The 24746-nt window shown below is 36.2% G+C and overlaps 4 protein-coding genes and 1 non-coding gene across 6 annotated transcripts; 1 reads left to right on the forward strand and 4 right to left on the reverse strand.

Annotated features, from left to right (window-relative positions):
- Window positions 1-11: 11 nt before the first annotated feature.
- Window positions 12-3598, reverse strand: SCPL49 (SERINE CARBOXYPEPTIDASE-LIKE 49). Its single transcript, XM_059600085.2, has 9 exons — window positions 3253-3598; window positions 2539-2707; window positions 2228-2347; window positions 1825-1968; window positions 1600-1750; window positions 1304-1392; window positions 778-1036; window positions 524-657; window positions 12-391 (listed from the first exon to the last, which is right to left on the reverse strand). Exons 1-9 carry the CDS (start codon window positions 3570-3572, stop codon window positions 263-265), a joined length of 1515 nt encoding a protein of 504 aa, XP_059456068.2. The 5' UTR covers window positions 3573-3598; the 3' UTR covers window positions 12-262.
- A 1919-nt stretch (window positions 3599-5517) lies between these two features.
- Window positions 5518-10015, reverse strand: LOC132186227 (vacuolar protein sorting-associated protein 24 homolog 1). The gene is made up of 6 exons (XM_059600086.2): window positions 9763-10015; window positions 9403-9479; window positions 8537-8639; window positions 7548-7669; window positions 5947-6141; window positions 5518-5857 (listed from the first exon to the last, which is right to left on the reverse strand). Exons 1-6 carry the CDS (start codon window positions 9872-9874, stop codon window positions 5777-5779), a joined length of 690 nt encoding a protein of 229 aa, XP_059456069.1. The 5' UTR covers window positions 9875-10015; the 3' UTR covers window positions 5518-5776.
- Window positions 10016-11891: 1876 nt separating this feature from the next.
- LOC132187131 (uncharacterized) lies at window positions 11892-16551 on the reverse strand. Of its 2 annotated transcripts, none has more exons than XM_059601324.2 (5): window positions 16363-16551; window positions 14641-14792; window positions 14386-14473; window positions 13672-13738; window positions 11892-12319 (listed from the first exon to the last, which is right to left on the reverse strand). In XM_059601324.2, exons 1-5 carry the CDS (start codon window positions 16374-16376, stop codon window positions 12266-12268), a joined length of 375 nt encoding a protein of 124 aa, XP_059457307.2. In that variant the 5' UTR covers window positions 16377-16551; the 3' UTR covers window positions 11892-12265. The 2 variants fall into 2 exon arrangements, with proteins under 2 accessions (XP_059457307.2, XP_059457306.2); XM_059601323.2 differs by having other exon boundaries at window positions 11892-13197.
- An 899-nt stretch (window positions 16552-17450) lies between these two features.
- Window positions 17451-17541, forward strand: TRNAY-GUA (transfer RNA tyrosine (anticodon GUA)). The gene is given in 2 exon segments: window positions 17451-17487; window positions 17506-17541. It is a non-coding gene; the product is annotated as a tRNA-Tyr (tRNA).
- A 60-nt stretch (window positions 17542-17601) lies between these two features.
- Window positions 17602-19977, reverse strand: LOC132187129 (Papain family cysteine protease). Its single transcript, XM_059601321.2, has 4 exons — window positions 19387-19977; window positions 18458-18577; window positions 18126-18369; window positions 17602-18032 (listed from the first exon to the last, which is right to left on the reverse strand). Exons 1-4 carry the CDS (start codon window positions 19873-19875, stop codon window positions 17761-17763), a joined length of 1125 nt encoding a protein of 374 aa, XP_059457304.2. The 5' UTR covers window positions 19876-19977; the 3' UTR covers window positions 17602-17760.
- Window positions 19978-24746: the final 4769 nt, after the last annotated feature.

Here is a 24746-nt window from a genome sequence, read left to right on the forward strand (position 1 = left end):
CACACAGAATATACAGAAGCAGCGTATCATCTATACAAAATATTTGGCATAGTTATCATCATAGGTTTATTGGTGTGAATTCTTCAAAAACCGTCAAGATACCACAATATATATCTGGAGTTGCTTTTGATTTCAAAGGGAAGTACATAAATATTTACAAGCATTGTGAGAAACGAAGGAAACCATAGTGTTTGCTTTGATTTTGATGCCAAGTTCAGCAACTGAGACTAAGATAATAATATACGCAGAAAGATCAAGGCAATCACATCTCAGCAACCAATTGTCCAGAATTAGATGGGGCATCAGAAAGTTTGCCCTGAGTCCACCTCCTCAGCATCTCTAATGCCGCCTCTGGCTGGTCCATAGGAACCATGTGACCCGCATCGTGAACCTGTTTAGTGTACATATATTATGCAAATATGTCAGACTGGCAACCAACCATTGGCCATTGGTAGGTAGAAATGCAGATGTGCATGGTTGGGAATGAATATGAGAGAGAAGAGAGAGAGAGAGGGATGGAGACCTTGAGGAAAGTGAGAGCCCCGTGGCTTTTCAGTACGCCAGCTTCTGAACCATCGACTACAAAAGGAACTTCAGGGGATGCCACAAACTTTTGCTGACCAGACCATTCCATAGCATGAACCCATCTTGAATTACCTACACAAACACAATTATAACCCCATGTTTGAATTACAAACAGTACAAATGTCATAGGTAATTCTAATAGAGATTTGTAATTATGAAGATGCTGGTTTTCCATTGAGCCTAAAAGCTTACCAAGCCAATTGCATATGAGATCATATTCTCCAGCATAAACAAGCAAATTGATTCCATCCTCAAGAAGTGTAGGAATACCCACTTCAAGGTTCCTCATCCAGTCCACCAGCATGGCCTGATACACTGTAGGGCTACACGACACAAAGTCTAAGTCCCCAACTTCCAGTGCATCCCTTACAGATTTCTGGTTTAGGAATTTCTCCATGTTTGAGAAGTCGTAACAGAGGCTCCCCTCACACTTCTTTCTAATGTCATAATACTGCAATGTAAAAACATTAACGCTCATCAAATTTTACGATCTTCCCACGTTTTTTGTCCATTTTTTCAGCCCTCATCGTTAAATATCGATTTTCACAACTTCTAGAAATTCTCCTATTTGAAAAAATTCATTCTTTTTATTTTATCAATTTAAGAAAATTGTCACATGATTTTTGTGCAAAAAACATGTCCTACTAAGAAATGATAAATTGCAGTATCAATGCTTCACTTAAGCACTAACTGAAGAATAGAACATGTGTTTTCTTACATTGATATTACCAGCAAGGGCCATGATGCTACTAAATATGGTATTGCAAACAAAATATGAAGCCATGCAAGAGATTGTACCATCGGTGCCTGAGGAAAAAAAAAAAGTTTAGCCATAGAAGTGGCAGTAACCAACAGATTTGCCATTGGTTAAATGATCAACATAAATCATATTTTCACCAAGGGAAAACAAATTTAACGCATTAATGCATGCACAGACACACACACACACACACAGAGTAGTAGGACAGCAACCATGAAAAGTGGACTAGGGGCCAATCTCAGACACAAACTTACCACAAAGCTTGATTGCTGTTTCACAGACTGGAACCACCTTGTTAATGCGATCATGTGCAGATTTTGTAATTATGCCCATGTCCAGCGCATAATCAGTGTATGCTTTATATTGGATTGCAGGATCGGTAAGTCCATTGCCAATGGCAAATCCCTGTTAACCATTTAATTTCAGCTCAGAGAAAGTTAAAATGACAACTATAACTTTATGTTATATCAGCTACATACCTTTAGGTTTATATGAATTCCTTCATTAGCTTTGTTTCCTCGATGGACTCGAGCAGCAAAAGCAGGGATATAGTGCCCGGCATATGATTCTCCAGTTATGAAAAAGTCATTATCTGCAAATTCAGGATGCTCTGCAAAGAAGGCCTGATATCATAGAAAGAGCCCACTGAGTCAAAAGAGTTATAAATCTTAATCATTTAGTAACACAGTTTTCCTTCTCCCTCATCTCAATAGAAACATGCCATCTTTTTCTTTCTCACAAAATTTAGAATGATATAAAGTCCAGTTAATTTTAGAAATCCTGTCCTCACAATATTATAATCCACAATTCAGTCAATTGAGGAAAGTTTTACTGGATTACATATCCATCATAACAATATTGATTTAGAATAGACAGACATACCTGCAAGAAGTCATAAAGGTCATTACTAACACCGTCTTCATTGTGACGAATGTCACGTTTATCAGAAGTATAACTAAAGCCAGTCCCAGTAGGTTGGTCAACATAGAGAAGGTTTGATGCCTGCAGAGTCATCAAAAAGTTTTGTTCTCATGTAAATAGATAAACAATTGTTGCAGGAGATTAACAGTGACTACACGTCAAAAACGAAGGAAATAAACACCCAACTAAATTGTCATGCAATATTAAGTATTTGCTATTACTTGAACTGATACAATTCAACCACACAGATTGACATTAACAAACAAACATACCTTGTCCCAACCATACTCGTTCCACACAAGGGACAAGTTGTTTGCAATAGTGAAAGGACCATTTTCGTAGAACATGGCCAATTCACTGCTACACCCTGGCCCTCCCGTCAACCAGATAACAATAGGGTCTTTCTTGCTGTTGCGTGATTCAAAGAAAAAGTAGAACATCCTGCAAAACAACACGTAGAGTACTAAGAACAGTAACCAGGGACCAGGATACTAACACGCACACAAACAAAATTTGCGGTGCGACTTTGCTGCCAATTCATTTGACAAAATCAACAGTGCATCCATTCTCACCTACCAGAGAGAGAATGCTATGAACAAAATTATGCCTATAATTGGAAACAAACAAGCACCACATGAACATGCTATTCCCGAAATTAAAACAAAACCAATCTACAAACTGTTAGCTAAGCTTGATTTGCGAGTTCCCTAATAACTCTGAAGGCGGTCCACTAACACTGAATAAAAAACCAATTACAAAGCAATATTTGCTAAATATCCATATAAATCACTGTCTAATTTGAACAAATCGAAATTATAGGACTGCGATTAAAAAAAAAAAAAAAATCTCATTGACTAACAGCGTTTTTATTACGCTGAAAGAAAAAGAAAAAAATTGATAATTAAATAAGCTCTGGCGCTCAAATTTTGACATAGATTGCAAAAAGAAAACGAGGGAATTTGAATTTCTAGGGGTTGAGAGCTGACCTAGCGGCGTGAGAATGCTCAATATTGTAGTAGCCAGCGTGGTGGCCCAAGTCATCCACGGAAACCCCCGACCCAACGAAGTTAGGAAAGGCGAACCGCTTCTCGACGATCTTGTTCTTCGGTGGGAGCGACGAATCTCGGCCGTCGATGACGTTGAGGTCATTCTTGGGGAACAAGTTCAGCTCTCTGATCAGCTTCTCGGCCTCAACCGACGGCAGATTGGAGCGAGCGAGTTGCAGATAGTCGTTGAATTTGGCGGAAGAGAGAGTAAACAGGAAGAGAAAAGCGAATAGAACAGTGAGAGAGACCGAGCGCTCCATTGTTGCTTTGGGAGAGAAAAAAAATGGGCTGAGAAAGATATTTTATAGAGGAAGAGGGAGTAAACGTGGCGGCAACTAACGGTCCATGGGATCCGGGGGCTGTTAGTTGTGGGACCGCTGGCGTTTAGAACGGACATAACGGAGCTGACGGAAGCCTTTTTCTTGGTTTTTCGGGGTTGGTAATGGTGGTGACATGATGAGTTGCTTTGGCATGCGGTTGCGGGCGAGAAAGAAAAAGGAGGTTTCCTAGGGAACCGAAAGTGGGTGGGATCACGTGTAAAGCGGTCTACCCTTAAAAAGAATGTACAGCACCGATTAAAAGTTGTTCGATTTCCGGTCCCACTGATCACATGGCGTTCGAAACTAGAAAAGGCTGAACCCGAATTTCCTTTTCGAAAAAGAAAGTCAATTGGGGTATAGTAATTGTTATAATTTATATTTAATCAAAATAAGTGTTATGTTATGTAAATTGTCACTTGACAATTTATATTTAGTAATTAATATAATAAATGTTATATAAATTGTTATGTCATGTTGTAAATATTACAAGTGTCATATAACATGTCATGTGTCATATAAACTGTTACGTCAAGTTGTAAACATGATAAGTGTTAAATATCATATAATAGTTCAGATTATAATAACTGACGTGATAAATATTATATAAACTATCACATCAATTTATAAGAAATTTATAATAAAAGCTATATACCCATAATCACATATGGATATTGAGGAAGGTCATTAAGTCCCATGCCTTATAAATATTTATATTTGAATTTATAATTAAAATATATGTGTAAATATGATTAAATATTTATATAACTAAAATTCTTTTCTTAAAATATTTATACATAATTAAGTATATATATTTTTCGGCCTAAAAATTTAGTTCGACTGCTCTACTCTTTATAATGTTTTAGCTCATCTTAATAAGAAATTCTAATTCAATCAAAATTAGATTCTAATTCTAATTCATTTATATGGAGCACCTTTAATGATTTGTAAGATTTTAAATGAAGGACTGCATTTACGTTGATCTTATGGGCAAAATTTCATATATAAGGGAATGATGACAATATCAACAACGGGCTTTTCTCTTGCAGCAAGATTAAAACAAGAAACCGCGAGAAGGCCTATTTGGGATGAATTCTACAACAACAAAAGAACTTGGAGGCCGCAACAGGAGAGAAAACAAAGCACTGAAAAATACATATTTGAAGCCGTTGGCAAGGAACTGTTCATTCTTACCAATGTCCCATAAAGGGTGCCCCGACAAATGAAGCTCAAAGGACATCAATTTATTTTTTCTCCATAGCAAAATGAGAGGCACTTGTAACATGGGAAAATATAGACAACAAAAAATAATAACAAAGCGATCAATCTAAGACTGCAGCTCGAATGGTTTGGGGGAACAATAGAGAGGCGCATAAGGCCCACGTGTAGGGGAAGAGGAGTGAGGGTTTGAGGGGAGGCCAGAGACAGCAAGAGGCGAACGCATTGGAAGTAGAAGTAGATTAGTTATGGGTTTGAGAAACCCAGATATGTCATCCAAAGAATGCACGAGTATCATTCATTGAGGGAGAAAGGCGGTAGAGCAAAAATGAAATAGGATCCTTTCCGGTTTAAATGAATGGGAGAGTATTCAGTTAGTTATATTTAAAAAATATTTTTATTTTTTAACTTTTTGAGAGGACAAAAATACTCTTCCAATTTAACTAACTGGACTTTCCAACCACATGACAAGATCCAACTCACAAAGCCATTTCCACTAAACATACCCTTGTCCTTGTCCGCAAGGATTTGGAAAAATAAACATAAAAGCACAACGAAGGAGAAAACAAATCCAACACTCTGGCATTGGCAGAACCAATAGTTGATACCCTTGCTTTGAAGCATCAACAACATAGCACGAAGCTATAGAATAAAGAAAAATCATCAACTATACACATGAATAGTAAATACTTAACTGATTTATTTATATTAGAAAAAAAGTTGTTAGTATTTCTTTAGGGCATGACATATTACACTAGAGAGCATACATATATCACGGACTTTGCTATGAACTATCTTTAATCATAATGAGGTATGCTGGGTTTGAAGCCCTACAATCTCAAACAGAACAATTGGCTTAAACCCTACTTTATACACACTCAATTTTTCTCTAATTCTGAGTGATTAGGCAATAATAACACTGCAAAAACCTACGATCTCACTTTAGCAAGCCGCGCTCTCAACTCTTCCAGCTCTTCCTCGTCGTCTGCACCCTCTGCAAGAGCTTCTTCCTGTGAAAATCCAAAAGGGAGATTATTTCCTTGGTTTCTTTAAAATAATAATAATTGCGAAGTTATGAAGGGAGTAAAGTTCTACATACTTCTTGTGAAGTGCTGGCTCTCTGAGCAGGTAACTTTACCCTTTCCTTCCTGACAGCTTCTGGAAGCTGTGCAGCTGTCTCACCAGCTATTTCAGTCAGCACTTTATCAACTTCTTCTTCAGTTTCTTCCTCTATGTCTTCCGAATCCAATGCCGTGTCAACAGCATCATTCACGAACTCTTCAATAACCCCTGCCTGAATTAGAAATAAGTGTTACATCTAGAAAACCAAGAAGGCTCTACATTAGCAAAAGCTGGTATTTAGAAAGAGTAGAGCCAAAAACCACATTTTTATCCCATAATGCTAACATGGCAGTACCAACCAACTCTTAGATTATTCATGTAAAAAAAGAAAATCCAAATATTGATTGAAACTGCCACATTAGCATTATGAGAGAGTTGTAGGATAAAAATGAGATTATTCATTAGAAAAAACACCTAGACTAGTGCTAGGCAGTGAATATTCTGAAACATTGTTATGCAAAGGGCCTCTTGCTGCCACTAAATATCAGACATGGCTCTAAAAACAGAGACCCGACAACTTAAAGGGTGTCTTGACTCCTCTTTTTCCATAATAGTGAAAGAAAAGCAATGTTTCATACACTCTTACCAGTTTTTATAGATTAACGATGAGAAAATGAAAACAATCAGAACTTGCTGGATGATGACTGACGCACATCTAATAAAAATGATTTCAAGTTTCTTGGTCAATACGTTGAATGGATAGAACAGAGATGAGCTCAGCCAAATGACAGGAAACTATATATCCAACAATAGTAACTCCAAACAACATTAGTTTAAGGGTGGGATAGTATGAGTTGATTTCAGTGCTGCCTACACCTCCGAAAAAGTCAGAGTCGGAGGCAATTCAAATAGTAGGAGTTGGGCCATGATCAAAGATGACGACAAAGACAAAGAAGATCTGTGTCTTCGATAGACAAAGACAGCGAAGATCTGCTCGTCTTTGTCATTGTCATCTTTGCCAACATCATCGTCTTCGTCTGTCAAAGACAAAGAGATCGTCTCTTCATCTTCGTCCAGATTCGTCTTCGTCAGAGAAGATTCAAGAGAGCTCAAAGAGGGAGAGAGAGAACAGGTACAGGAGCAGCCAAGTAGGGTTTCGAACAAATTTATAACTTCTTCAAAGCAATTCCGTTTTGGACTTTGATAACACATAAGTTTTTATAAAAAATAATAATAAATAAATAAAAGTCCAGTCAGGTCTGGAAAAGTCGAAAACCTGAAAGGGTTTCCGATGCCGACTCCAACTTTTGTCAGAAATCCAAAACCAAATCTGACGCCGCCTCTGCTTACCCTCGCAAGCCGACCCAAGTGGGTCAGAACTGGGTCAGAGGTCGGAAAATCAATGGCTTGCACAGCCCTATATTAGTTAAGCCCCATTGAGCACTCAACAAGATTATGAGCATTCAAAGATATGCTAACATGCCATCCAAACCACACCCAGAGAAAAACAAAAAAGAAACAGTGATATGCTGAAATAATGAACTTCAAAAGAATATAACAAGATACAAAGTCATGTAATTTTCTTACAAATAAAGAGAATGAACAAATAGTTGTTCATAGGTGAAGCGACAATATTACCTTGGTCATTTCTTTGCTGAATTCTTGCATTGTGGTTGCCATTTCTGGGGCTTTCATGAGATTATTGACAATTTTCATGACATCTGCGCTCTTGGACAAATGACCAACTGTACGGGCAATTGCTGCAAGTTTCATGGAGCAAAAATAAATTCAGTCACTACAAAATATTTCAGATTTTTCATGGCAATAAACTTTAAAAATAAAAAGAACAAAAAAAACAAAAACTCTGTCAAATAAGAACATAATACAATCCCAGAGTAGATATAATCAAAACAGACCAGTACACATAGGTCGAGGCTTTCAATAGGACCATATCAAATTTCCATAGAAAGATGGTAAAAGAGTTGAATAACTGATTTCACTTATGAATTGAGTTCATAGGTTACCTAGAGAAAAAATCATTAGCGAGAATCTCCCTTCACAGAAATAGCAGTTGCTTATCATCAGCTTGGAAGTCAAGTCAATTTTAAAAAGCCTAATAATGACTTTAACCATAAAGCGGTAGCAAAACTAATTTGTTTGCAGCTATTATACAAATAAACTTAATGGCAGACTTTCCTGCCATGTTCAATTTATAGGCCTGTCAACCACAAGTATAATTTTGTACATTTGTACATTTAACTCGACATTTCTTTCTTTCGTATTCCTTTCTAATTTGCTTTCTGAAATCTTCTTTGTCAATTAAGCGTGAAAAAGGAAATTTAAGGTTCTATCATTGAATTAGTTTTATCGTTCTGGAAAACTTAACATTGAAGCCCTACAATTATCTGGAGCAAGACACGTGAATTATTAAGTTTAATCCAAGTCCTCAAAAAAGAAACGAAAAGAAAAGAAAAGAAAAGAGAAAAAGAAGAGACCAATATGGAAAGTTGACAGTTAAAAACGAGGTTTATTAAGTTGATATGTAAGACGAGGTAACGTGTTATTTTTCTCAAGATGATACACATGTTCACATGAAGATCATAAAGAATATATGTGGAGCATCATACCAACACTTTCTCCAAGGTGCATTGATATTGAGTTCAGTTGGGCCTTATTCTCGTGAAGGCGATTCACAGTCTTTCTTGACATCACAATTTCCTTTGCAAGTGCCTAAAATTTAACTCATATAAGGATTGGAACACAGAATATGTGGAAGAGATGACAGTTCAACAGGGTAACAGTAGTAGTCATTCAATGTAAGGAGCAGATCGAAGTATCCAATGTGGCTAAAACTAGACTCCAAGTCAGATGCCCATATGATGGTCTAATCTAGACAAACATGCAAGAGAGCTTTGATGCCCTATCACTCCTTTAAATTACTCTTGCAAAAAGATCAGTATTTTACATTGAAGATGTTATATGAAATTAATCTTGGAATGAGGCTACAATTCCTGATTGAAACTTAAATATCAAGGCCATAACAGCACAATGATACTCATTTACAAACTCAAGTGGGCAAAGAACATGATTCCAGAAGATGAAAACTAAAGGACATAAATCTGGTAGCTTTCTGAACCAGGCACACGTATCCTGGGCCACACAATACACTTGCAATGATAAGATCAAATCTTAGCCACTTACCTACTACATTTCTTTTCAACTGCATAACCCGCTGTAACAAACAAATAGTTTAAAGAAGATGAATGGAGGAACCGTATGAACTAAGGAACAACCAAATAAGCCACAAGATCGCTAATGTTTGAATGGACATCAAACATATGAATCCATGAATAATCTAACAAATCCCTCCTTCTGTGCATGATCTTAAGCAAACGGTACAGAACCATAACATCGAAAATGTTAACAATACATGAATAATTGAACCATACTAGCAAAATAAAAACAGAAACAATAATAAGAAAATTGGTAATACCTTTGCTGAGCCCAAGTCATTTCTCTTGGCAGCCTCTCTAATTGCTTTTTGGACGTTCTTCTCCTCTCTCTGGACATCTAAACAAAACAAACCCACGATTTTATTTTTTAAGACAAAAAAATCATCACCAAAATACAAAATGGGACAACCCCATCACTATAAACCTCAGATCCTGAAACCCATTATATAAGAAATAAAAAAGATTATGTTTCAGCCACAATTCATTAATAAACACGCCAGATCAGACAGACCCATCAATCTATAAGTTCTTCGAGCACCCATGACACAGAATCACAATTTACATCACCTAAATGAAATCCAACCCAAAAGATAAAAAAATAAAAAATAAAAAGAGCATGCCTCTGATTTGGCGCTCGATGTTGCGACATTCTTGTCGGAGCCGTCGCTGCCAATCTCTCAATTGCTCTTGTGGGCTCGGTTTGGGCTTCAAAATGCTCTTGAATTTGTCCATCTTGTCTCTGCCTTTCTAGTTCACAAAAAAAGGGGGAAGAAAATTCAGAAGAAACTAAGGAACACTTCAGAAGATGATGTTCTGCTTAGGCTCAAAGCACCTTCTTATTTTCAAGTTCGGTTTCCAGGAAAAGTTGCTGTCAATTTTTTATTTTGTGGAAAATATGATAAAGCGTTTAGTCATGGTGGCTGGGCAATACGATGTCGTTTGCAGTTTGACTTGTATGCGTAAGCAAGGTTGCCTTGACGGCCACGGATGTTTTTTTGCTCTTTTTTCCTAAAAGTAGTTTTTGCAATGAAAAGTTGTTTTTAAGAATAAATAAATTCATAGTCCAACTAATTTTATTTAATTTTTTAAATAACCCATTCCAAAAAAATTGTGTTTGGATAAGTTATTCTGTTCACTCAGATATAATTTGAGATTGGTTTTGGATATAAAAGTTTGACAATCTAAATCTAGACATTATATATATTCAAATAAAAAAATTTATATGTATGTGACATTAAAATTGTAAAACAAAGATTAACTTTTGATATTGTTCAAGAAATGCTACATATATTATCCTCATTCTTCTCTCCTTTTTCTACTTTCTAAAATCATCATTAGATTAGTAAGACTGATGTATGAGATCCATATGACCTTACAAATCCAATGGTAATTTAAAAAAATAGAAGAACGTGAGGAGCCAAAAGAGAAAATAAAGTATTTTCCATCAAGAAACATACTTCGGAATTTGATAATTAATCATTACTCATTGGCTTCCGGATTTAGACCCTTTAGGACCATAGGACCATAGGTCTATTATTTAAGAGTGTACATTGGATCGTACATAACCTTGCGAAAAATGATAGGCTTACAAATACATTTTATAAAAAAACTTTTACAAACTGATGTTGAATAGTATGATTGGATTTCTCGAAATTTGAATTTATCTCATATCCAATCATATTGTATCACATCAGTTTGTAAAAATTCTTTTGTAAAATGTGTTTATAAACCTAGCATTCCTCTAAACTTGCAAGATGAGGTACACCTACACCTACCGGTCAGAATGGACATTCTCGTATAATCTCTGTCTCCCATTGTTGCAATGCCTATTCTTCCTTCTTGTTTTTTGTTTTGTTTCTTTATATCATTTGACCAGAAAAAAAATAATAATAATAATATACATATATTTTATACTTTATACCATGTTGGAAAATTTCATATATACGTTGATGGTAACCCTTAATGAGTACTAAATCCAAATTTGTTGCTTTCATACTAGGGATCAAGATCCAAGTGAACCGGAGAGGAGACTCCCACAGGATGAAATTCAGAGTAAACGGCATAGGAGAAAAAAAAAAAATGTGAAATTGCAATACCATTTCCATTAAAATAATCAGCATGACATATATTGATCCAAGACATTGTCCAACCCAAATCCAACCCTAAATCAAAAAAATAGTCACTCTAAAAGTAAACAGTAGATCAAGGGGATATGCAAAAGGCAAAAAAAAACTTATAAGCACTTATGCTTTTAAAGGTTAAAACATATGGTACTAAATGCTCGACCAAAATATGCCTAACTCTTATTTTTAGGAAGCCTGCAGGCTTTTGGACTTCTAGTTACCATCCATCAGAATTTACGATACAGATTCCTTGTGAGTGATCAGGGCAGTGCAATCGGTTACCATATTGCATTATAATAATGCAGCTTCATGTGAGGGGCCGTCTGAGCCCCATTTTGCTCAGGCCGCCTCCGGATAGCCCAAGCCCCACCTGTTTGAGAGACTGCACAAGCAGGTAGGGCCGGACAGATCTAAATTCCCTTGCAAGTGGCATCAGAGAAAAAATTGAAGTCACTTAACATCATTTAAAAGTGTTGAAAATATGTAGACTGATGGTAAAGAATAAGAAGACAATGAAATAAGCAGTTAACAGAAGAATCACAAGGCACTTTTTTTTTTTTGGAAGAAAATGACTCAGAACAAATTATGAATCTAAACAAAATTAGGACACCAAGGCCACAAAGACAAAAGGAGAGTAACAGTCTTTCCTGAAGATGCCAGAGAAGCAACAAATACAATTACAGTTGCTTTCAAGGGTATTCATAAGTTAAAGCTGAATGAGATACATCAATATCTTACAACAAATGAGAGCTATACCGTTCAACAAAATGTGAACTCTTGTAAATCTCAAGGATCCCAAGGGAAGAAAAAAAAACGGAGTGATAATGATAACCTGACTATATCACTGTTGTTAATTTTGAGTACATTGAAGGCTTCTCATCCTTCAATAAATGGAAGAATCAACTACAAGAAATTAGACTGTGTAACAGGCTGTCAAGGGTTCAACTGTGCTATCCACCATCAGTCTCCATCCTACTACTCAAAGATTATCATTAGCTATCTAATCGAAAAGGCCTTCGTCATGCCAAATATCAACTAAGAAATCCACCATCTCCTGCACAAACCACCAACCAACCAGATCCACATGAGATCTTTCAAAATCTTAGGAGCAAGATTAAAAGTGGCAGTTATAAAAACACTCCAGACATAACCTGTCCCAAATTGTAACTATAATCTATTACTTCCAAAATTTATTCAACTATGTTAGAATATAGGGCTACATTGTGCTTTCGTTGACTTGATTGTTTACAATACAAAAGTCCATATTTATAGGGTAGTGAGTGGATACAAGTATGGTAATCAAATTCCCGAGATTTGATTACAATCCAAAGATTTTATTACAACCAATCCTTAAATAAAAAATATTTTGATACCAATGTACAGAAAAGATATAATATTTAGAAGCATATTACACATCATTCTCTCAACTATCTTTCAATCATCTCTTTTTGCAAATCCAATAGATCCACCATTGGATTTGTGGACTCATGTGGGTCTCACACGAATTAAATGGTAGATTCACCAATTCATTATACGGAGATGGGTGAAAGATGGGAAGGATAATGATTTTTATCATTTCTCTAATATTTACCCTATATTCTAACAAACTAGTTTGGGTGTGTTTAGATGCTTTTTTTCAGTTTTCCATATCATTAAAAATCCATAACGCATAGAAGCACCTTTCATTTCTTTTCCATAACAAATAAAAACATACTCTAGCATGGAGAGATCATCACAAACTAAAGTAAAAAAGTGATAAAATATCAAAATAGCCCCATAACTTCGGGAGAGGGGGTGCCTCATTACAAAGGAGGTCACAATGACCAGGCCCGGGCGACTATGTACCAAAACCACAGGTCTCCGCAAAGTCGTAAGACCATGTAGTGGGAGCTGACGCCTGCCCAGTGCCGGAAGGTTAAGGAAATTGGTGACCTGATGACAAGGAAGTCAGTGACTGAAGCCTTGGTAAACGGCAGCCATAACTATAACAGTTCTAAGGTAGCGAAATTCCTTGTCGGGCAAGTTCCAACCCACACAAAAGACATAATATGACACTGTGAACTAGTGAACTGGTTATCCTATACAAGCAACACATACAAGCTTAGAGAGAGAGAGAGAGAGAGAGAATGAGAATGAGAGAAATGAGCAACACATAATCATTTTAAAGACAAAAAATGTGAATATCTTGATCTATGTAGAAAAAGTTACAAACAATGATATGAGTGGTTCTACTATTCTACTCTCTCAAGCTTCAAATCCGAGACACTCTCTCTCTCTCTCTCTCACACACATGTGCGCACATGTGCCTGTGCAGAGATCTGATCAAGCACCCTGTGCTACTATTATAAGTAAACAAATGTTTGGTACAAGAAGACTTGCATGCATTGTGTGTATGAAGAAGCTTACAGGTAAAGAAATTGGCTCAGAGAAAGGCTCATTAGTCGAGAGCAGATCTTCATATGCCATGGACCAGCTGCAATAAGAAATTTTGCATTCATCTTTCAATCATTAGTGAGCAGCTACAAAAGAACATGGGACAAACCCCGTGATAGCCAAGAATATTATAATACAACAACAAACCAATTGCAAATATATATTGACATGTTTGTGTATACACATATCTGTACAAATTTATGTTTTCTTGAAGGTATGTCAGCAATCGTTTCTTTTTTTCTTTCTAATCTACAACAGTATCCTCTTTTTATGAGACTAGGCCTGATAATGAAGCTGAAACCTGTGCTTCTGAGAAGTAAGACCAAATAAGTTCTTTTGAATTGGCAAGTCCACATAGATTTTAGTTCAGAATTATACAGGCTGTCTAGAGTGGGGCTGCAAAGAAATCTAATCTATAATAACCAACCACATTCACACTTACATCTGCTGATAAATGCAGCAGCCAGAACACATGTGCTGCCACTTAAGTTACCGACATGGGTCAAATCTCAGTAGGATTTCAATGCTTCTTTTTTCATGCCTAACTACAGCATTTGCTTGATGATCTAAATGACCATTTTCTTTAAAAGTAATATGATTCCAAGCACATGGATTGTATAAAAACTATAGAATTTCCGAGAACAACTTATCCCATTGTATATAAGAAGCTTTGGAAAAAGTGTATACCTTAAAATTGGATCCTTTGCCTTTCTTTTTGGTCGTCGAGATTGATCCCCCACCCACTTTCTTCTGCTCTCTTGCCAAGCAATTGCAGCTGTACATTACAGTCAGCCCGAATATTCTTCAGAGAACAATGTTTGAAGCATGGGTTACAATAACAACCAAAAAGAGTTGAAAAGAAAAAGAAACAGAAAAATATGATACTACCTTGTGCTTACAAACCCGTTATTCAGCACAAATCACCTAAATCAAGAGACTTACCATGATTGACAAAAACGGAAGAGTTCAAATCTTTTTCTGTGGGCTGTTTTTCTCTATCAGTAGATAAAGAATGTTCCAAAGGTTGCTTCCCGTTGCAACAGAGACTTCCAGTATTGACCTCTGTTGTCCCTGAACTGAACGACCATTCCATACTGTAATGACACAAGGGTTGTTAACAAGAGTTCCTTTACAGAAGCCATCCTAAGGTTCTATCAACAGATGATCATGTAGAACCAAAACAGCTACTGATCAGCATAAAGCAGCTCTTCGGTGCTATAGACATGCAAAGGAAAGAAACAATGAAAGAAAACAAAACGGAGCATCTTAACATGAAAGCTATATGCATTAGTTTACAGCCCATTTATACTACACGTATCTGATTCAATTTTGCATATCAATCATCTATCTATAATTTCCCCTTAATGCGTGCAATTTAATAGCAAACTCCCAAGAATTTTAATCCCCCTACACCCTTAAAAAGAACCGAATTGCCAATGCCAGCAACTTTTCTTTTTCTACGCTTTCATTTGTCATGGGAAAGTGTTGATGGCACTCTACTCTTTGAAGGATATTATTTCGCAAAGTTTCATTTGTTTTCCCTCTTCATTTACTGTACTTGAAATCGATCTCTCCTTTCAATAAGAACTTCCATTGAATCAGGTATCCCTGCAACTTATAATCTGGTTTTCATCTAAATTCCAAATAGATGATGAAAATGACTGTGGCGGATGAATATCCAGGATACCAATGCATCTTCACAAGGCAATCTAAATATGACTTTGTTTTATACAGAAGCCCTCACCACTGTTCATAGTCCAGTCAAGTTCCACTACTTGCTAAGGATAGACACCTAATAACCTTACAACGAGCCAACTCCAAACAGTTTCAACATTCAATTTGCATGCTGTCTCCTCCATTATCTGAGCTTCCAAAAATGCGAGCATCAACTTTGATGCTTTATATCTTCTATCAAACGTCAGCACATTCAACTGCAAAACTCATTTCCTTGTTTCGCATTACACAATTTATTCCAAAGCTAAACCTTTAACTACTTCCCAAATCTATGCCCAATAAAAGAGCTTGGGAATCATCTCTTGTTCAACATAGACCTGAATACTCAACAAATTTAAACCCATATCATATGAAAACCAAATAAATTACCTCTCCCCCCTCTCCCCCCTCTCCCCAAAGGAGACTGTTAAACAGTACCCATGTATCTCTGAGCTAAATATTCTATGTAATTCCTTATTCATAATGACAAACATGGTTTACAAAATAAATGGAAGAATTAGAAGAGCAAAGAACTCATCTGCTCCCAAGACCCAAACATAAATAAATCTTCGCCCGGTCACCAAATTGATTCAGTAATCTTGAATCTCAAAATCTCAATTTCTAGATAATTTTATTTGATTGGTGTTGCTAAAAATAAATTGAGTGAAAGGCCACAACTTCTGCAAGAAAAAAAAAATAATGGAAAAATACAACGATTACACACCATAGATCCAACCAAAAACAAAACACAAAGGAAAATTTCAAAAAAATAACCCAAAACCCATGGTTTTTCTTTCCAACTTTCGCAATGCATTCGAGTCATTCGACCATAATAGTTATATATCAAACGAACCCATATTAGATTTACACATAATCCTTCTACTAGTTAAGAAACAAATCAAAAATAGAAACAAATAACGAAAAGAAATTGTCAAAAAAGTTAGGCCATACCTTGTCGTGCACATATTACGGGAGTTTTTGTGCTGCAGATATTGATGCAGAGAAAGAGACAGAGATAGAATATGACAGATTTCTGATAAATGGTTTTGGGTGTAAAGGTTTAGAAAGACATTTTCTCTTTCGTATGTTTCTTGTTTTGTTCGCGGTCTTGTTTCCTTTGCTTAATGTTTTCCACAGTGTTCTGAACCACACTGTTCTTCACGTGGATGTGTTTTTGGTTTTGGATAAATAGGGTAGGTGTCAGATCAGCTGAATGACAGGAATACCCTCCACCTACTACGAGATGTATAAATCGAACGTGATGTCAGCACTCAGCTGTCATCGTTTACGCCACATGATCTCTGTAGGAACGGGCTAATTGGGAATTTTATTTTTTGTCCTAAAATATTTTTTGGATTTTTTTTTATATATATTTTGTATGATTGAAAATCGTATCCAAACCAAAAATATTTTTGGTTGAAAAAAAAAAAAATTATTTAATTTTCATAGAATAGTTTTTTTTTAAAAAATTGTAAATTATTTTTCGAGTTTGAAGTTCTCGCTCTTACATGCATATTCTCTTGTCGTTCATACTCCACTATCACCGCAGTTCACCAAAATTCGCCACCAACGGCGCACACAAGTTCTCTGGAAGTCACCAACATTTTCTGCTATCAAAGGTCACTAACCATTGTCCACCATCCCTAACTTTTCCATATGATCTCAACACCAAAAAATTTGAATGAAAAACATTTTAAGTCGAAACAAACCAAACTTTGATCTCTCCTTTTTGTGATACATTAACACAGAATAAGGATTGCCTTATATAAATTCAAACAATTTAAGAGGAAAAATTGTATCGGTCATTTGCTCTAAACAACTTAAGATGCATATCAAGCATTGTTTAGGTAGCCTAATAACATAAATCTCACTATCCATTTGTAGAATTTGCACAACATGATTTTCAAGCTTGGTAGGCGCTTGATGGAAGGAAAAAAAAAAAGGAAGGGGTAAGTATATTCTATGTAATGGGTCAATAATGTCAGATTTGGTCTGTATACAAAACCAATACTTATAAAATATCAATCAAATACAGCAAACCGACCTTAGCTCAGTTGGTAGAGCGGAGGACTGTAGTGGGTTTATCCTGATGGTATCCTTAGGTCGCTGGTTCGAATCCGGCAGGTCGGATTCCTTATTTTTATTTTATTTTATTTCAAATCCATGAGTTTTATTTAACCTTCATTTTCTGCTAGAATGACCCACTCAATACAAAGAGGCATACACAAATTTATTGGTTTTGATTCATCAAGGTATAATTCCAGAGAAGCAGAATCCAAAAACTGTATAGTACAGTTCCACATTACACCATGTTTATAGTTTTGTCAGAAGAAAACTTGTGCTTAGGACTTAGGAGGCTCGAGTCACAACTGCAGAGACCATCGTGTTCATGCCGCACATGCCTCGCCCCCGGCAGAGGTGGTAATATCCCTTTTCGCCCCATCGCTTCCCCCACGAATTCTTGATGATCCAATACGGCTTGTACCCGAATCTAAGAATGGAGAAGCCCTTTGCACCATATCCCACCAGCAACACGCCGTGATTCACCCATTTCTTCCCGCAGATGAATGGGCACGACACGCCGCCGATGTACGTTTGCATGAACACCGCATTCAACCCAACTGAATTTCAAACATCATAAGCTTTGTTGGTTGGCTGGCAAATGAGATAATGGGTGTACGTAAAAATTTATGCAAAATGCATGAAAGATGTACCTGCAAGAGGGCCGTGGTTGACTAAATATGCTGCAATTTGATTCTCGTCGACCGGAATGTTGGTGAAATTGGCGACTTTGACGGCAACTTTCTCCGGCTTAAACATGCATTCACCCTGTATCCCTGTGTAGGGATATGAGCTCTCCTCCTCTAATCCTCCTGCCTCCATCAAATATTTGTATGCACTTGTCATGAGCCCTCCGTGGCATCCATTGTCGCATTCAGTCTTGTCCGTCGCATCGCACTGATCATAGAGAAAAATGCTAGAGCTTAATTTTACTATAATTTTTTTAAAAATTTTGGCAGATAAATTTAATTGTTGTTTTACTAACTGCGTGATCGCAATCAACAAGCTGTTGTTCACTGAGATTGAGAAGTTTCCCTGTGGCTATGAAATTGGCTCCTTCAACGGCTCCTGTGGTGCTGAAAGCCCAGCATGATCCGCAGACACCCTGCATCAACAAAAATATGCATATAATTTCGAATTCGAGAAATAAAGTTTTCAATTTTTTTTTTTCAAAAGCTTATTAACAAAAGTGTGTTTTGTCCAATTTTTTATCTTGTAGGATCTTTGAAAGCGTTTTCAAATTTTTTTTACCAAATCCCAACTTTCTGAATGTTATACCAAATCTTGACTTTTTCAATGTTAAACGTACCATTAAGCTCCTCAAACACATTAGCCTCTCATGTCGTAAGAAGTTACTCCAAATTTGAATCTTGGGTCAGCCCATCCCCGCACAAAGGGTCGGGTCGTTGATATGGACTAATTAACCTTGCTCTAAAAAACTGAGCCCGGCCCAAACGACTGCCCGATGTTTGATAATTGATACTGCTTGTTAGTTTTTTTTTTTTTTAATTAATGTTTTGATATGTCAAAAACTAAAAATTATTTTTTATTTTTTAGGATTTTTTTGTGTTTTGAGTTAATGGAACCTTTCTGACCAAATAGAGAAGAAAAATAAAATATTTAACGGAAATGAATAAAATCTTAATTTCAAATTAAACCTTTTTAATATTTAGTTGTATCAATCAATATTGTCTATTTCAAAATCATAGTAATTATTTGAACTCTCAATAAGTCTCTATTAATTAACTCAATAATTTCAAACTCGATCCGTTTATATTTAAATATGAAAATAAAGCTCTTGATAACATAGTAACATAAAAAAAACAATAATAAATAAATAAATAAAAATTATTTGTAATTGTATATATGTGAGATAATAATTAATTAATGGTTTAATTAACAAATAAGTTTCACCTGCATCTTAACCTCAGTAACAGCTCCTTTCTCCCGCCAATCAAAGCTGTCGGGCAAGCCAGCAACCACCTCCTCCTTCAGAAATGGTGCAGTTTCCTTAACCCCGACATCCACGCGATTCCTAGGCCCACCTCTGACGCCGGTGTAGAGCCGCTCGAACTCCTCCTCGGAGAGGTCGGAGAAGGGCGTGACACCGTGGACTGCGGTGGGGTCGAGCGCCTGGTGCTGGGCGGCTCTCACCATGTTCCTGGCGAATATCCCAAGGCGGTGCAGGTACTCCTCTCTCGTACCATATCTCTTCTCGTACTTCTCCATGAAAACCTTGAACTTCCTCTCGGTGCCCAGCAAATCAATATTGTCCGTGACTTGGAATATGTTTGGGTTTTGTGGGGTCTCCGTGCCATCGAGATCTACAGAGAGGGTTAGAGCGCAGGTTAGGACTGCCACAACCACCGCGCATGTTAGAGTCGGGCCTTGCCTTATCATCATCCTCCACAGCTTGCTAGTGCTCTTGCGATCTTGGCCTGGACGCGAGCAACGAGACAGTATGAAGAGTTTCTCTGATTAGGTGTAAATCCGGTTTTGCCCTCGTTTGGGTTTTACTACAGATCGGAATCAAGAATATTTTCGTAAATTAATAGGACTATGGGTGCAGCGGTTGCATGCAGACCTATTGTAGGTGTTGAACACGTGGATCACCGGCACATAACGTGGCATCGTCCTGTCTCCACGTGTATACTTCCTACGTGTTACATTTTTCTGAGGATTTTGAAACGTAATCAGAAAATGGAGTAAATTAAACTTGCTGATTTATTAATATCCATTCAATATTAATAAAAATAAATAAAATATTTGATCTTAATATATTTTAAATATTTATTAATATCCATTCAATATTTAAAGGAATAGATTGTTTCCGATGCCCAGAAACAATTTTTTAAGATGCTTCAATACCCAAAAATAAATCCGAATTTTCATAAAAAGACTGCTAAAAAATGCACTAATTCCAAAACGCATATGCCTAAAGTCTCAGAGTAACTTACAAATCGAAGATCACACCCATCGGAATATGACGACAACGGCAAGAATCGTTAAGAAAGATGAAGACGACGGTGGCACAGGAGATATAGAGGGATTATGTTTATTTAATTTGACGTGGAGTGTGTGCTAAGACATCAAAATGACGTGAAAAAACTTATTTGTTATTTTTTAAAAGTATAAATAAAAAAATAACACGTGTCTTATTTTTATTGGGTGTGGCGTGGCAATGTAACGGTTTCCGTTAAGTCATTTAACAGAAAATGAGTTCAATGAGTAAAATGTTATTTTGGCCTACCCTAGGGACTTATAAATTATTTTTTAAACCATATAAAGTGATTTGTAAATTAAACCAACCACATAGATCAATTTTGTATTTATCCTTATTTTTTATTCAATACATTGTCTTTTCACTAACAAATAGATGCATGATGTTACTCAAAGAGCAATATATATATATATATATATATATATGAGGAATCCAATTAATGATGTAGAAGAGGCCTAATGCAAACTTAAATTTTTTTTTTTTTATGGGTCGGGGCCAAACAAAAAAAATTATTAGACATTTGGACTGCTTTCTTATGGCCCAGGGCCAAAGTAAAATTTGTTTTGTCTCTAATACAATTTTTTTTTTAAAAAAAAAAAAAAAAAATCGTCTCAAATACAAATCTTAAAAAGCATATTTAGTATAAAAAATTGCCAAACCGGGGTAGCCGCGCCCTCCTCCAATAAGTGTCATTAGATTATAAAATATCATAAATTGACATTAAATACTAAATTATTGAGAACGGCTACAATTCAAACTCATTTTGTCACTTACACTTGTCTGCACCGTGAATGTGACATGAATCATGATGAATTGAACGGAGGCAGAATGTTTTATTTTTTTTCCATGGCCATTCAAATCGTGACACGTGAGTCCGTGTAAGATGTGATTACGATAAAAAGGAAAGAGAGCAAATAGTAGATAATATTCTAAATTATCAACACTTGTTCTCTAGATTTGACATGCAACACAGACAGAAAGTTATCGGTCGGCTAAACGATAAGAAATATATAAAGTTTTATATAGTATTATAAATTTATAATGTCATCAATACATTACTTTATATTCCTCGCCTGGAACGTACGTATATATGGCTTGCGTCATGTTCGGATTAGACGGTGACCTCATTGACCCGTTTTGTTGTGCGTGTTTCCCACTTGACGCCCCCATTTCCAGGAAATTTCTCGCCAGTAAAGAAAGACTATTATATACATGTCTATAAGACTATAATTGAATATTGTCCGTCTTTCTTTTCTACTAGTAATTAAAAACTAGTTCTTGGAAAAGATTCCGGAGATTCGAATATTGACTGATTTGAGATACCAAAGTTGGTGCCAAAGTAATGATATCCTTATTGGGGTTAGGTCAGATTATGGTTCAGTTAAACTTAAGAAAGCGTATGTGATTTTCATCATCTACACCCTTCTTGTGCAGCTCCCAACACGTAAATGCTACTATAGTCATGCTCAGATAAGATAATCACAATTAGTCTCCTCAACCTACCATTTTGAATAAAAAAATATATATATGCTACCCTTTAAAATGTGGGTATTTAATCAATTTTATTGATTAATTTTCAAGTGAATTCAATTTTGTTTTTAAATTTTTATTTTCTACAATTAGGTCTTTTTCATCAAAATTTTAAAAAATTATTCTGTCAATATTTGAGCTTTACCACGGGTATTATCTGTAATACTTTTTAAAATTTAAACAATCATTTAATTTTGGACCAAATTAAAACACACGTTGAAAGAAAGGACATTGGGAAAGTCCACGTGTTGAATTCTCAGTAGATAATGTCGATGTTGGGTGTTTGGTGATCAAAAACGCACCAAATATAGCGTCGGTATATCGGGGTACCCAGTTTACCTTTGACCATGTTATCCGGAAAAGAGAATTTGATGATATATATATTATAATCGGGTTATTAAAAGCTTGTATTAAGACTAAAATACAAGCTTAATAACCTGTTTGGTGGATAAGCTTTGTATCCTGTTGATAAATAACTCGACTTTTTGTAAAAAAAAATAATAATTATGGAGGAGACCACAAATGACAAATCGTTAAAATATGAAATAAACGGCCAATATCGAACCATATCAATTTTAGTAAATTAATTATTTTTGTGCTTGATCTATAGAATCAATGTACAATAAATATCTAAGTTCAAAAAAAAAAAAATGTACAATAAATATCAATTAGAAAAAATTAAGACTAGGGAAAAATATAAAAAAGCCCCACAAACTACCAGCCGTTTTCGATTTAGCCCCCTAATGTTTCAAAAGTGATAAAGTAGCCCCTCAAACTACCAAATTATTGCATTTTGGCCACTCCGTTAGTCAAAACCGTCAGTTTGGACGGAAACTGCAAAACGACGTCGTTTGTTACGGGTAAGTTACTACAATGCCCTTTTGAGAAAAATATAAAAAAGCCCCCCAAACTACCAGCCGTTTTCATTTTAGCCCCCTAATGTTCAGAAAGTGATAAAGTAGCCCCCTAACTACCAAACAGTTGCAATTTGGCTACTCCGTTAGTCATTACTGTCAAATATGATGGAAAATTCAAAACTATGTCGTTTCGACAATGGTAAGTTACTAAAATGCCTTTTTAGAAAGAAAAAAATCATATTAAAACAAGCACGCTAAATGGCGCCGTTTTGCTTGAAATTAGGGTTTCCTTACACTTACCAAAACGGCGCCGTTTTGATAAGTGTTAGGAATAAAAAGAAAAAACCTTAGACACCACGCAGAAAAAACCCCCAACCCCAGTTTATCTCTCTCCCCCAAACCGCCGACCACCACATCGTTCTATCTTCGGCAACCTTCTCCCTCAAGTGAAAAAAACGCAATGCCCCTCTCTCTCTTTCTCTCAAAACGACTGCCCCTGCCACCACCATCTATCACCGCCGGCCACACCATCCACTAGCTACGAAGCGCCACCGAAAAATTCTTACCCATTGTAGAAATCAAACAAAAAAATCACGTTTGTAGATAAACAACACCGATCCGACAGCTATACCATGAAATACAATAAAAAGATTAAGTTATGGGTAAGATTTACAGGCTGTCGGAGATAGACAACGTGGTGGCCGGCGGTTTTGGGGAGAAAGATAAACTGGGGTTGGGGGTTTTTTCGTGGGTCACCTACGTGGGGTTTAGGGTTTTTTCTTTTAATTCCTAACACTTACCAAAGTGGCATCATTTTGGTAAGTGTAAGGAAACCCTAATTTCAAGCAAAACGGCGCCGTTTTTTTTTTTTTTTTTTTTTTTTGACATGTCCACACAAGAGAAGGGGGAGGAGGGATTCGAACTAGTGACCTCCGCTTCATTAGGCGTGGTCCACTGCCGATTGAGCTACCCCTCCGTTTTGCTTGCTTGTTTTAATATGATATTTTTTTTCCAAAAAATGGCATTTTGGTAACTTACCATTGCCAAAACGATGTAGTTTTAAATTTTTCATCATATTTGATGGAAATGAATAACGGAGTGGCCAAATTGCAATTGTTTGGTAGTTTGGGGGCTAGTTTATCACTTTCTGAATATTAGGGGGCTAAAATGAAAACGGCTGGTAGTTTGGGGGGCTTTTTTATATTTTTTCCAAAAGGGCATTGTAGTAACTTACCTGTACCAAACGACGTCGTTTTGCAGTTTCCGTCCAAACTGACGGTTTTGACTAACGGAGTGGCCAAAATGCAATAGTTTGGTAGTTTAGGGGGCTACTTTATCACTTTTGAAACATTAGGGGGCTAAATCGAAAACGGCTGGTAGTTTGGGGGGCTTTTTTATATTTTTCCCTTAAGACTAATTTGATTTTATAGGAATGGACCTTTGGTTTTAAAGGAAAAATAGCCACAGCCTCTAGTAAAAATCACAAATTTTTTTTTTTTTTTTTTTTTAACGATTTATCTCTTTATTGATATAACAATCAAATTAGGCAAAATACTTTGTACAGTGCCAAATATAAAATTTGAAATCTTCATAATTCAAACATTATCTATGACACACACCGACACACAATAGCCTTTAGAGCTATTACAAACATAATTTATGAAATGTCACCACCTCAATTAGTTTCAAATCTACAGCAAATTTCAACGAATCACGTATCTATCCGCAACTAGGTTATTGATTTCCAGGCTTTTTATCTATGCTACTAGTGATTTACCAAATGCAATCTATTTCGTCGCCTCTACCATAATCGCAATTATTCTTTATGCCCGATAACTCTTCCATTTTCGGTCTATGGTTTGCTCCCATAAAGGAACTTATAAGAA

The sequence above is a fragment of the Corylus avellana genome, chromosome 6 (genome assembly GCF_965113065.1).
Source record: "Corylus avellana chromosome 6, dhCorAvel1.hap1.2, whole genome shotgun sequence".
Lineage (NCBI taxonomy): Eukaryota > Viridiplantae > Streptophyta > Magnoliopsida > Fagales > Betulaceae > Corylus > Corylus avellana.